At 44.9% G+C, this 14,780-nt stretch overlaps 1 protein-coding gene across 1 annotated transcript in view; it reads left to right on the top strand.

The window, feature by feature from the left end:
- Nucleotides 1-808: 808 nt before the first annotated feature.
- The window catches only part of LOC126419172 (uncharacterized protein CG3556-like), a 39,947-nt gene continuing 25,975 nt past the window's right edge, over nt 809-14,780 (top strand). Inside the window, exons 1-2 of the mRNA XM_050086301.1 lie at nt 809-966; nt 12,577-12,646. Of these exons, the coding sequence (XP_049942258.1) occupies nt 895-966; nt 12,577-12,646 (142 nt within the window). The 5' untranslated portion in view covers nt 809-894. The remainder of the gene's footprint in view (nt 967-12,576; nt 12,647-14,780) is intronic.

The raw sequence follows: 14,780 nt of genomic DNA, 5'->3' as shown, positions 1-14,780 counted from the left end.
TAACTTTTAAATAGGGCACTCCACGCGTAATTTTATGCTCTTTCGTTTCGGTATTTTGAGAATTTTCTGTAGGATGTATCGTTTTTTAGGCATAAGCAAAAAACTGAAAAAAGTCGAAAGATTTTGTAGTTTTCCGTGCCCCAGATGCTTAGCATAAGCCAGAAATCGTCGCAAACTCATCTATCTCTTATTTGAATGCTTAACATCGACTGAAATTATTTCCAGTTTGTGCATATTTATTGACCAGCTAAAGTCTAATTTGCCTACACTGCAGGGGTGTAGTACTCTTTTCATTAGAGAGTGTACTTTCTTTAACGCGTTGCATTACCGCAACACCACCAGGCAGGACTATATCTCCCACTGAACAGAGCTCATGTTTTGTTTGATTAGTGTATTTCAAGCATTCCCGACGTTGGGGTTGCAGTCTGTACTTTCTTCTGGTGGTATAACTAAGTCAGGTGCTATGACAGTGTATTCTAAGTGGAAAAATTCGTTTTATTTGTGATACTAAACGTCAGGCTTTGTTTTTATTTCCGCAGAAATCGCCGAAATATGGACAGATTATCCGAAAACCACGTAATCTGCAATTGGATAATCTACAGTACGAGTTAAACATTATTGTGCTATAAAGCTTAAAGCCACAGAAATGCGTTTACTGCGCGGAAAGAAAAGCACTGTAATGATCTCTTGCGGCATAACAAGATGCGTGACAGGTATAATACCAATAAGCAGGAAGTGACGCAGTATGGCTTTGACTCTGCTACGACGTTGCGACACGCGATCTTTATTTGTCTGAACGTCCTGGCCCACACACCTTCACGTGCGCGGCTCCAGCCGCTGCGGTACCAGTTATCCGCGTGATAGCGAAGCACACAGCGGCAGAAGTCGCAAACCATGTTGCTGGCGTCGATTTTGGTAATCAGCAGTTGCCTTCTCTCCGTCCACGCCGGTCCGCCGGCAACAGAGGTGAGAGAGTCGCCGTGTTCTGGAAAATTCTTACACAAACTAGGCACACCGGGATACTCTTGTAAAATTTTTACTATCACTTCAGCGTTGTTGTTGTTGTGGTCTTCAGTCCTGAGCCTGGTTTGATGCAGCTCTCCATGCTACTCTATCGTGTGCAAGCTCCTTCATCTCCCAGTACCTACTGCAACCTACATCCTTCTGAATCTGCTTAGTGTATTCATCTCTTGGTCTCCCTCTACGATTTTTACCCTCCACGGTGCCCTCCAATGCTAAATTTGTGATCCCTTGATGCCTCAAAACATGTCCTACCAACCGATCCCTTCTTCTAGGCAAGTTGTGCCACAAACTTCTCTTCTCCCCAATTCTATTCAATACCTCCTCATTAGTTACGTGATCTACCCACCTTATCTTCAGCATTCTTCTTTAGCACCACATTTCGAAAGCTACTATTCTCTTCTTGTCCAAACTACACTCCTGGAAATGGAAAAAAGAACACATTGACACCGGTGTGTCAGACCCACCATACTTGCTCTGGACACTGCGAGAGGGCTGTACAAGCAATGATCACACGCACGGCACAGCGGACACACAGGAACCGCGGTGTTGGCCGTCGAATGGCGCTAGCTGCGCAGCATTTGTGCACCGCCGCCGTCAGTGCCAGCCAGTTTGCCGTGGCATACGGAGCTCCATCGCAGTCTTTAACACTGGTAGCATGCCGCGACAGCGTGGACGTGAACCGTATGTGCAGTTGACGGACTTTGAGCGAGGGCGTATAGTGGGCATGCGGGAGGCCGGGTGGACGTACCGCCGAATTGCTCAACACGTGGGGCGTGAGGTCTCCACAGTACATCGATGTTGTCGCCAGTGGTCGGCGGATGGTGCACGTGCCCGTCGACCTGGGACCGGACCGCAGCGACGCACGGATGCACGCCAACACCGTAGGATCGTACGCAGTGCCGTAGGGGACCTCACCGCCACTTCCCAGCAAATTAGGGAGACTGTTGCTCCTGGGGTATCGGCGAGGACCATTCGCAACCGTCTCCATGAAGCTGGGCTACGGTCCCGCACACCGTTAGGCCGTCTTCCGCTCACGCCCCAACATCGTGCAGCCCGCCTCCAGTGGTGTCGCGACAGGCGTGAATGGAGGGACGAATGGAGACGTGTCGTCTTCAGCGAAGAGAGTCGCTTCTGCCTTGGTGCCAATGATGGTCGTATGCGTGTTTGGCGCCGTGCAGGTGAGCGCCACAATCAGGACTGCATACGACCGAGGCACACAGGGCCAACACCCGGCATCATGGTGTGGGGAGCGATCTCCTACACTGGCCGTACACCACTGGTGATCGTCGAGGGGACACTGAATAGTGCACGGTACATCCAAACCGTCATCGAACCCATCGTCCTACCATTCCTAGAACGGCAAGGGAACTTGCTGTTCCAACAGGACAATGCACGTCCGCATGTATCCCGTGCCACCCAACGTGCTCTAGAAGGTGTAAGTCAACTACCCTGGCCAGCAAGATCTCCGGATCTGTCCCCCATTGAGCATGTTTGGGACTGGATGAAGCGTCGTCCCACGTGGTCTGCACTTCCAGCACGAACGCTGGTCCAACTGAGGCGCCAGGTGGAAATGGCATGGCAAGCCGTTCCACAGGACTACATCCAGCATCTCTACGATCGTCTCCATGGGAGAATAGCAGCCTGCATTGCTGCGAAAGGTGGATATACACTGTACTAGTGCCGACATTGTGCATGCTCTGTTGCCTGTGTCTATGTGCCTGTGGTTCTGTCAGTGTGATCATGTGATGTATCTGACCCCAGGAATGTGTCAATAAAGTTTCCCCTTCCTGGGACAATGAATTCGTGGTGTTCTTATTTCAATTTCCAGGAGTGTATTTATCGTCCATGTTTCACTTCCATACATGGCTACACTCCATACAAATACTTTCAGAAATGACTTCCTGGTGCTTAAATCTATACTCGATCTTAACAAATTTCTCTTCTTCAGAAACGATTTCCTTGCCATTGCCAATCTACATTTTATATCCTCTCTACTTCCCCCATCATCAGTTATTTTGCTCCCTAAATAGCAAAACTACTTTACTACTTTAAGTGTCGCATTTCCTAATCTAATTCCCTCAGCATCACCTGATTTAATTTGACTACATTCCATTATCCCCGTTTTGCTTTTGTTGATGTTCATCTTATATCCTGCTTTCAAGACACTGTCCATTCCGTTCAACTGCTCTTCCAAGTCCTTTGCTGTCTCTGACAGAATTACAATGTCATCGGCGAACCTCAAAGTTTTTACTTCTTCTCCATGAATTTTAATACCTACTCCGAATTTTTCTTTTGTTTCCTTTACTGCTTGCTCAATATACAGTTTGAATAACATCAGGGAGAGGCTACAACCCTGTCTCACTCCTTTCCCAACCACTGCTTCCCTTTCATGTCCCTCGACTCTTATAACTGCCATCTGGTTTCTGTACAAATTGTAAATAGCCTTTCGCTCCCTGTATTTTACCCCTGCCGCCTTCAGAATTTGAAAGAGAGTATTCCAGTTAACATTGTCAAAAGCTTTCTCTTAAGTCTACAAATGCTAGAAACGTAGGTTTGCCTTTTCTTAATCTTTCTTCTAAGATAAGTCTTAAGGTTAATATTGCCTCGTGTGTTCTAACATTTCTACGGAATCCAAACTGATCTTCCCCGAGGTCCGCTTCTACCAGTTTTTCCATTCGACTGTAAAGAATTTGCGTTAGTATTTTACAGCTGTGACTTATTAAACTGATAGTTCGGTAATTTTCATATCTGTCAACACCTGCTTTGTTTGGGATTGGAATTATTATATTCTTCTTGAAGTCTGAGGGTATTTCGCCTGTCTCGTACATCTTATTCACCAGATGGTAGAGTTTTGTCATGAATGGCTCTCCCAAGGCCATCAGTAGTTCTAATGGAATGTTGTCTACTCTCGGGGCCTTGTTTCGTCTCAGGTCTTTCAGTGCTCTGTCAAACTCTTCACGCAGTATCTTATCTCCCATTTCGTCTTCATCTACCTCCTCTTCCATTTCCATAATATTGTCCTCAAGTACATCGCCCTTGTATAAACCCTCTATATACTTCTTCTACCTTTCTGCCTTTCCTTCTTTGCTTAGAAATGGGTTGCCATTTGAGCTCTTGATATTCATACAAGTGGTTCTCTTCTCTCCAAAGGTCTCTTTAATTTTCCTGTAGGCAGTATCTACCTTACCCCTAGTGAGACAAGCCTCTACATCCTTACATTTGTCCTCCAGCCATCCCTGCTTAGCCATTTTGCACTTCCTGTCGATATCATTTTTGAGACGTTTGTATTCCTTTTTGCCTGCCTCATTTACTGCATTTTTATATTTTCTCCTTTCATCAATTAAATTCAATATTTCTTCTGTTACCCAAGGATTTCTATTAGCCCTCGTCTTTTTACCTACTTGATCGTCTGGTGCCTTCACTACTTCATCCCTCAGAGCTGCCCATTCTTCTTCTACTGTATTTCTTTCCCCCTTTCCTGTCAATTGTTCCCTTATGCTCTCCCTGAAACTCTCTACAACCTCTGGTTCTTTCAGTTTATCCAGGTCCCATCTCCTTAAATTCCCACCTTTTTGCAGTTTCTTCAGTTTCAATCTGCAGTTCATAACCAATAGATTGTGGTCAGAATCCACACCTGCCCCTGGAAATGTCTTACAATTTAAAACCTGGTTCCTAAATCTCTGTCTTACCATTATATAATCTATCTGATACCTTTTAGTATCTCCAGGATTCTTCCATGTGTACAACCTTCTTTTATGATTCTTGAACCAAGTGTTAGCTATGATTAAGTTGTGCTCTGTGCAAAATTCTACCAGACGGCTTCCTCTTTCATTTCTTTCCTCCAATCCATATTCACCTACTATGTTTCCTTCTCTCCCTTTTCCTACTGACGAATTCCAGTCACCCATGACTATTAAATTTTCGTCTTCCTTCACTAGCTGAATAATTTCTTTTATCTCATTATACATTTCGTCTATTTCTTCATCATCTGCAGAGCTAGTTGGCATATAAACTTATACTGCTGTAGTAGGCATGGGCTTCATGTCTATCTTGGCCACAATAATGCGTTCACTATGCTGTTTGTAGTAGGTAACCCGCACTCCTATTTTTTTATTCATTATTAAACCTACTCCTGCATTACCCCTATTAGATTTTGTATTTATAACCCTGTAATCACCTGACCAAAAGTCTTGTTCCTCCTGCCACCGAACTTCACTAATTCCCACCTATCCATTTCCCTTTTTAAATTTTCTAACCTACCTGCCCGATTAAGGGATCTGACATTCCACGCTCCGATCCATAGAACGTCAGTTTTCTTTCTCCTGGTAACGACGTCCTCTTGAGTAGTCCCCACCCGGAGATCCGAATGGGGGACTATTTTACCTCCGGAATATTTTACCCAAGAGGGCGCCATCATCATTTAACCATACAGTAAAGCTGCATGCCCTCGGGAAAAATTACGGCTGTAGTTTCCCCTTGCTTTCAGCCGTTCGCAGTACCAAAACAGCAAGGCCGTTTTGGTTATTGTTACAAGGCCAGTTCAGTCAATCATCCAGACTGTTGCCCCTGCAACTACTGAAAAGGCTGCTGCTCCTCTTCAGGAACCACATGTTTGTCTGGCCTCTCAACAGATACCCCTCCGTTGTGGTTGCACCTCCAGTACGGTCATCTGTATCGCTGAGGCACGCAAGCCTCCCCACCAATGGCAAGGTCCATGGTTCATGGAGGGCACTTCAGCGTAGAATCGTAAAAGATGGCATCATTATCGGTTTCGACTCATCGCCAGCAGATGATCTATTTAAAAAGAAGGAACTGGGAGGAAGTAAAATATTAGGAAACTAAATTACAAATCAGATCTTCTATAAGCAACCATACATACGCAGGGACTTCGGAATGTAAGTTACACATGTCGTCCCACACTAACTAGGGGACCATCAGACCTGTTAATTACGGATTGGATCAGTCTAAGGTATGTTATAAAGGCACCTTACCTGAGCACAAGGCAAACGGCTTTTCATTCGATTGCCTGTAGTTCCCGACAGTATCAGTGTTGAAGTTTAATGCGTATCTCCTCTATCCATAATTATAATTGTACTTCGAGCGACCGAGTGTGATGCAGGAGCTAATGTTCACGGCAATGACCATGGCGGTACAGTTTCAAACACTGCCCGTGTACCCTTTCTCTTTCACTTTCGTCGTACAGAATATCATTAAGTAACATGCAGCATGCAAAATTATTCGAAAGTTGTGCATATTGAAAATTCCATATAATTGTATAGCTACGGAAAGATTTCAGATACAGACGAAAGTACTCACCCCTAATTTTCACGTCGATTATGTAATCAGTATCGATCAGACCCTCTGCAAGTACCAGTCAACCTACAGAACAAGGAGGGAAAATAGATTTGAACAAGATCAGTCATTTTTCCACAGCACAGCACACTGTAACTGTATCAGGAAAAATTATCCAATACGTCCTCTTACGTATGCAGGAATCATTCGGAAAATTAAGTCGGATTGTTCAAAAAAGAGTTAACGACTTGGCTCATAAATGAAAAAAATGTAATTGTGACTTGTGCAAAATCAAGGAAGTTCACGAAAGTACTGCTGGAATAGTTTTTAAAGCCTGCAATTTTGTGTCAGATGGTCATTGTATTGGAGGCATCAATGAAACCTCTATGTTTGGGTAATGGATTGAGAAGCTTCTACAGGATGCTTCCTGCAATAAATCAAGGCCCCACGTTTGATAAAAGTGTCAGTGGTGTCAGGTGATTCTCAGAACACCTTTATTTAGAAGCGAAGTCCATTATCTTTTTGAATATGGAGTGCCTCACACACATTGTTTCCTGGTTTCGAGTTGCGTTCGCTTTCGATCTCCTCGTCGGTGTATTCTAAGTTGATCTTTTTGATCACTACTGTTGATGTGGGGGTCGACATGGAGACTGCGGTTGTTTAGGCAGACAGGTTGTAAGGGTTGTAATGACAGAATTGCCTCCAAAGGAGGGAATAATTTGGACGATGGGTGAATGGGAATGAGGGTCGTTAGTTTTAATGATGATGGAATTTCTCATAGGGATGAGTTGCTGTACTTGCATTGATAGTACACTACTGGCCATTAAAATTGCTACACCACAAAGATGACGTGCTACAGACGCGAAATATTAACCGACAGGAAGAAGGTACTGTGATATGCAAATGATTAGCTTCAAGTTGGCGCCGGTGGCGACACCTACAACGTGCTGACATGAGGAAAGTTTCCAACCGATTTCTCATACACAAACAGCAGTTGACAGGTGTTGCCTAATGAAACTTTGTTGTGATGAAATGCGTACCATCACGTTTCCGACTTTGATAAAGGTTGGATTGTAGCCTATTGCGATTGCGGTTTATCGTATCGCGACATTGCTGCTCGCGTTGGTCGAGATCCAAAGACCGTTAGCAGAATATGGAATCGGTGGGTTCAGGAGGGTAATACAGAACGCCGTGCTGGATCCCAACGGCCTCGTATTACTAGCAGTTGAGATGACAGGCATCTTATCCGCATGGCTGTAACGGATCGTGCAGCCACGTCTCGATCCCTGAGTCAACAGATGGGGACGTTTGCAAGACAACAACCGTCTGCACGAACAGTTCGACGACGTTTGCATCAGCATGGACTATTAGCTCCGAGACCATGGCTGCGGTTACCCTTGACGCTACATCACAGACAGGAGCGCCTGCGATGGTGTACTCAACGACGAACCTGGGTGCGCTAATGGCAAAACGTCATTTTTTCGGATGAATCCAGGTTCTGTTTACAGCATCATGACGGTCGCATCTGTGTTTGACGACATCGCGGACAGAAAATGTTCGACTGCTGCCCTGGCCAGGTCATTCTGTAATCTCTCACCAATTGAAAACGTCTGGTCAGTGGTGGCCGAGCAACTAGCTCGTCACAATACGCCAGTCTCTACTCTTGATGAACTGTGGTGTCGTGTTGAAGCTGCATGGGCAGCTGTACCTGTACACGCCATCCAAGCTCGGTTTGACTGAATGCCCAGCGGTATCAAGGCCGTTATTACGGCCAGAGGTGGTTGGCCTGGGTACTGATTTCTCAGGATCTATGCACCCAGATTGCGTGAAAATGTAATCACATGTCAGTTCTAGTATAATATATTTGTCCAATGAATACCCATTTATAATCTGCATTTCTTCTTGGTGTAGCAATTTTAATGGCCAGTAGTGTATGTAGCGCTGAATGTGAGTTAGTAGGAGTGTCTTAGGATTGAGAAATTTGGGGTCAAATCTGCTGACCAAAAACGGAAAGGAATGTACTAGGTGTTGCTGTTGTGAGATGATTTCGACCTGCATGTCATCAATATCTGGGAGTTTGACGCTGATGATCACTGGCACGGACTTTTGTTAGTTTTAGTGCCAGTTTTAGGTTGAATGTGGAAGGGAGATTGCGGGATGACTGGGCGTAGGGAATGTTTACCTGCTGGTATTGGTATAAGTGGCTTTGCTAATGTTGTGGCCGGCAGTGTCGGTGCTGCTCGCGGTGATGGTATGGCTGTGGCTGTGGCTGCTGCTCTTGCTGGTGTGCTGCGACTGATGACGCTGCTGGCCATGATGTGGCTGATGCTGAGAGAGCTGGTGTTGATGGAGCTGGTGCTGTGGCCTGGTCGGTCGGCGGCGCCGCTGATGGTGCTGCAATGTTGTTAACAGACTCTGCGGATGTTGTTGTCCTTGTTGCTGGCCAAGTAGCAGGCAGTGTTCTGTAGACTGCGGCTGTGTTTGTTGTTTCAGCGGTTACGGACAATGTCATCCTGATGCCTTGGTCGCCATATAGCAATCCGGCGATGGCGGTAGGGTCTGTCTGCGACAGAACAAGCTGACCTCTCGGAGACGAAATGTAAACACTGCTGGCGATGGGTCTCATGGTGGCGGTGACGGTCTAATACGACAACAGAGCGGTTTTGACAGATTCCAAATCTATAAGAGTAGTTTTTAGCGAGTCAGTTACTGCGAGTGAAGGGACTCCAACCCTTACCGTGAATGAGAAGAACTTTTGTCCCTATATACTAGTGGAAGAAGCTGTTTTCGTGATATGTTAGGGTATTGAGGATGAGGAGGAGGGGTGTTAGACGACCTTTATTGGTGTTTGCTTTATTTCTTGTCATTGGTAGAGCTAGGCGAATGAGAAACATAGCACTGTTTACTTGATATCTTATGGCGATTGAGGCGTGCCAGTACTCTGTGATGTCCTTAGGTTAGTTAGGTTTAAGTAGTTCTAAGTGTAGGGGACTGATGACCTCAGATGTTAAGTCCCATAGTGCTTAGAGCCATTTGAACCATTTTTTGAGTACTCTGTGTACCTACGACTGATGTGACCTCCAGGGTGCCTGTAAGTCTTGGTATGTGAAAGTTGCTGTCCCACAGCACTGTTAGGACCCTACCACACTGAGACGCCAAGGCAGGTCTGCTGGCCGTTCTGCGCTCAACACTTGGCAGCCAAGACGCTGTGAGCCCGTACTCATCTTCTCTATTCAAGGTAGCAGGTCGCTTCGCTATTTATATCGCGTTTCTAATCTTCCTCCTCAATGTAAGTAGCTGTGTCACCAGTATATGGGGTTCGTGAAATACCTGTACTATTTGTTTACTACACTCATCTTCGTGTTCCTCCACTGCTGGCTTGGTGTGTTGTGTTAGGCGAATGTATTTTCATGTTCATCTCAACATGAAAATCCGTGTACTAGTCGGTCGCCCATCTTGTTTACACACACTAGTTCAAATGGTTCAAATGGCTCTGAGCACTATGGGACTTAACATCTGAGGTCACCAGTCCCCTAGAACTTAGAACTACTTAAACCTAACTAACTTAAGGACATCACACACATCCATGCCCGAGGCAGGATTCGAACCTGCGAGCGTAGCGGCTTACACACACTAAGCCACAATCGCAGCTGATTTCGTAGACTCCGGCAGTACAGGGTTTGTATAAAAAGTAATGAGACTGATTTTTTGCTCACGTTGAAACGTCCCCTTTGAACAATTGTACAGGACTGTGCTTAAACTGACATCCAATATTTTTAGCGCAACGCAATCTGACTTTCAAAAATCCCTGCAAAAGAATGGCCCTGACTAACATTTAACTATACCTTTCACAAATCACTTACCTCACAAAAATCTTCGCTGCTCAAGCTACTGCAATACAGCGAGCGCCACTACTGCCAGCTAAATAAAAGATTCAAACTATGGAAGGCACTAACTACTGATAGGGATAGTTAGCAAATGAAAGATATTAATAGAGAACAAACAATGTATTTACCTTGATATCATCATATATCTAGCATTTCACGACAAATTTCAAAACTCCGCCATCTCTCTCCCCACATCCACCACTGCTGGCGGCTCACCTCCAACTGCGCAACGCTACGCGCTGTTCACAGCCAGCTGCCTAGCACTACAATGGCGAGTATTACAACAATGCAAAGCAGCCACAGACTGCACACAGCACAGCCAGTGATTTTCATACAGAGGTGGCGTTACCAATAAAAAAACCTAAACAGCCTACTTACAACGTGACATGACAGTACTTCGCAGTGTGCGCTCGTCTGGAGGGATTGATGGTGGTGGGGTGTCTGGCTGAAAACGAGCTGCGTGCCAGTCGCCTGCGGGCTCTTGTCTCGGCAGCATCGTGCGTTGAGTGGACACGTCGCAAAGTTGTCGGTCGTGGCGCAACATGCAGCAAACGATCGAGCAACGTTACGCTATCAAGTTTTGTGTGAAACTAGGAAAATCGGTTATGGAAACGTTGGATATGTGTGGGCAAGCCTACAGCGATGAATGCCCGTCAAAAGCCTAGGTTTTCAGATGAGTGAAGAGCTATTATTGTTATTGAATACCGACCGACGGATGAGTGTCAGGATGATAACAGACGACCTCAGACTTGATAAAATGACAGTGCACAACATCATTCCCAAAGAATTGTCGATGAGGAAGATCTGCGCCAAGATGGTCCCAAAGATTTTGTCAGATGTTCAAAAGCAAGCGCGGGTGGATGCCTACCAAGACAATGTCCAGGGCCTTGAAGCTGATCCGCAATTTTTAGATAACGTTATCACCGGAGACGAAACCAGGGTGTTTCAGTTCGACCCTAGACAAATAGCACGAGTGCCGAACGGCCATTGCAGCATCCCCATGTCCAATAAGGCTCACATGAGCAAATCGAAGGTGAAAGCCATGCTGATTGTGTTTTTCGACGTCAGGGGCTTGGTCCGTCATGAGTTTGTACCCCAAGGCCAAACTGCCAACGGTGCTTTTTATTGTGAAGCGCTCAAGAGACTGAAAGCCAGGGTCCATAGCATGAGGCCAGCCATCACCGATGATTGGAAGACGCATCATGACAGCGTGCCAAGTCACACCTGCTTCATGGTGGCCAGCTACCTGGACAAGAAAGGGATTCCAACGATTCCGCAGCCCCCCTACAGTCCCAATGTGGCACCACCAGACTTTTTTTGTTCCTCAAATTAGAAACTTCCTTGAGAGGACCCTGGAGGAGGTCCAAGCTGCCCCAATGAGGGCTTTGAAGGCCATCCCAGACTCAGCGTTCGTTGCAGCGTTCGAATTGAGGAAATCTCGCTTGCAGCGGGTTGTTGACTCTCAATGGTCATACATTAAAGAGTACTAAGTTTGGAAATTTGTGGTAAGGTCTTATGGGACAAAACTGCTGAGGTCATCGGTCCCTAAGCTTATGCATTACTTAATCTAACTTACGCTAAGGACAACACACAGAGCCATGCCCAAGGGAGGACTCGAACCTCCCACGGGGGACCGTGACAAGGTGCTGCAGACCACACGGCTACCTCATGCGGCAGTACTAAGTGGTTGTAGCGACATCTGCAATAACTTTTGATTCACAAGCTCAGTCTCATTACTTTTTATACAAACACTGTATGTAACTTAGCGACTGAATCTTTCATTGAGCCAAGAACATATTTTATTTGGTTGCTGTCTTGTAAAATTGCCTTCACTGTTGTTATTATACAGACTCACTTGAAAGTAGAAATACTATCGTACTGAGAAAACACTGTCTTTTGTAGAACACTAGACTGCAAGGTAGAGGAAATAAATAAACAGTAGCTCTGTAGCATCTCATAGAATCCCTGATGTGACGTGTCATCGCAGTGAAATAGTATCCTATACACATGAAAAACAGGTAACACAGTGCTGGATAGGTCTCATGGATGCAAAATGCTTTGTCGGCCGCGGTGGTCTAGCGGTTGAGGCGCTCAGTCCGGAACCGCGCGACTGCTACGGTCGCAGGTTCGAATCCTGCCTCGGGCATGGATGTGTGTGATGTCCTTAGGTTAGTTAGGTTTAAGTAGTTCTAAGTTCTAGGGGACTGATGACCACCGATGTTAAGTCCCATAGTGCTCAGAGCCATTTTGCAAAATGCTTCGATAGTCTGTGTAGGAGAGTATTCATTCCATGTAACATGCTTTGAAGCAAATGTTTTTTCAGGAGATATATGTTACGTGGTATAATGGAGATCTACATTGTGGTTGTCCACAGGTGCAGGGTAATGATAATGGATCCGGAAAATCGAGGGGACTGTCTGATGCCACAGCAGAGGTGCACACAGGTAGGTTTACTGTCTCGGCTATCATATTTCTTTTTGATACACAATCCGTACAAAATAGCTTTACTAACGTAGAAAAAAGATCTTATGGATCAACTATACAGTACGATTCTTATTAACATTTAAAAAACCAAGCCACATATATGATACTGAGACAACTAATTTAATACTAGACGCATGGGGTGCAAACGTCAGGAAATACCCCTGAAGTGGATGACAAATACTGAACGTGATACTTCACATCGACGATACGGAGGATATTTTCGAGCGTATACGTTAACGGACGATTCAGCGATGCATTTCTTGCAGTCAAGCAAACGGTGCAGATTTCGAACATCTTTTGTAAATGTGACCTGTTGTGAACGTAGAAGTTATAAAAATATTATCCTCGCCGTAACAAAACAAAAGCTGTTCTTATTTTTGTTTGTGTCCTTCTGTCCCTTTTTTTATTTTATTATTTTTTTTATTTTTTTACAGACGTTATTCAGTAAGGAAAACGTAGGTCATTTACTGGTTAACGACACAATTCTAAAGCATATACTCATTTACTTATGACGCAGTATGGTAGTTTTTTGTTTTGCTATACTTTGCAATAAACCAGCAGAGAGTGCGCAACTGGTAAATTATTTAACAAATCAATACCATAACGTAAACACATAACTGTCTCACGCAATGAAAAAAATTCTACCTGCCAGGCGCAAGACTCGGATCCTGAGCCCCACGCGCTAAATCGCGCATGTAGGCGCAGAGCCACACCGATGTGAACACCTAACTTGTATTTGGATAATGAGGTGCGACAGATCGATAGATTCAACCGCTGCCCGTGCGGCGAATTACGTCATCTAGTGACGTCACATACTGAACACTTGTCATCCGCTTTTGCGGTATTTCCCGGCATATACAGCCCCCCGTGTCTTATATTAAATCACTTGTCTCAGCGTCACCTACGTCGCTTCAGAGGTTTTCAAACGTTAACGAGAATCACCCTGTATGTTGAAGAAGTAACACATTACACTGTAAGGAGATGGAAATGTCTCCACATTGGGTTCCAAAAATGTAATAAAATGGATAAGGAAATCGACATGCAGTTGCAAATGGGATGTCCCCGTGCTTGCCGCCAACGTTTAGTAAAATTCAGATTAATAAATGTGAAGCAAATGGAATAAATTGAAATTAATAAAGCAGGGGCACATGTATGCGAATTATAATCATGTACAAATAATCAATGCAACTATCAGAGGGCACTGACACGACTCAGTGGTTGGGTATCTATGGAGGGAAGGGAATAAAATTCTTCATTTCACCATATGATGCAATTAGTGACACATGTAGGCGTGGGCAACTGATGTGATGTCGATGCTACGAGTTGATCTCCCTGCAAGTCGTTCGTGGTGTCACATAACCGTAGACTGACAATAGGCAGCAGGGTGGCGTTGTCCAGAAGGCGTGACATTTCGGAAAGCCGACTTTTTGCCATTTTCAGGCAATTCTAGTGTCAACGAGGAAACTTTCAGTTACGTATGCAGCACAGAATGTATTGGGTGAATATTAACATGCACTCTAAGAACATTATTCTGGCGATGTAACTGATGAGAGTAACTAAAGCTATAAAAATCGAATTAGAGACAGCATAGACTGCTCTCTGTGTGTTACCAACTTCAGCGGTGCATCCACATGTATGAAAACGGAAGAGGCAAAATGCGTTGATTATCACTGGTATGCTACGTGTACCTGAGTTTAAAAAACGTTATTTACTGCGAGATAGATGCATGCAACCAGACATATGCAGGCAGCTAAAGCTTGTGCGATTTTTCACTTCCAGCCCTGTTCACGCACTCCCTCATAGGATTCGTGATTAATAATATGTACTCATTTCAAAGAAATTGCCACATTCACTCTCTGAACACTAGACGGAAAAATGATTTGCACTTGGGTAACATTTCTTTAACCGTTGTAGATACAGGTATGCGCTATTCTACAGGCGAATACTGCATTTTCAGTGGACTTCCTGCAGAACTGAAAACAATGATACACTCCAAATTTTCAAATTTCGCTATGTCGGCTTCCTACCGCAATACCGCTTTCATTCCACACAGAAGCTACTCACAGTGGTTTAGAGTCTTACATTGCAGATATT

The sequence above is a fragment of the Schistocerca serialis genome, chromosome 9 (assembly GCF_023864345.2).
Source record: "Schistocerca serialis cubense isolate TAMUIC-IGC-003099 chromosome 9, iqSchSeri2.2, whole genome shotgun sequence".
Taxonomy (NCBI): domain Eukaryota; kingdom Metazoa; phylum Arthropoda; class Insecta; order Orthoptera; family Acrididae; genus Schistocerca; species Schistocerca serialis.
This window is presented reverse-complemented; position numbering and strand designations above follow the sequence as displayed.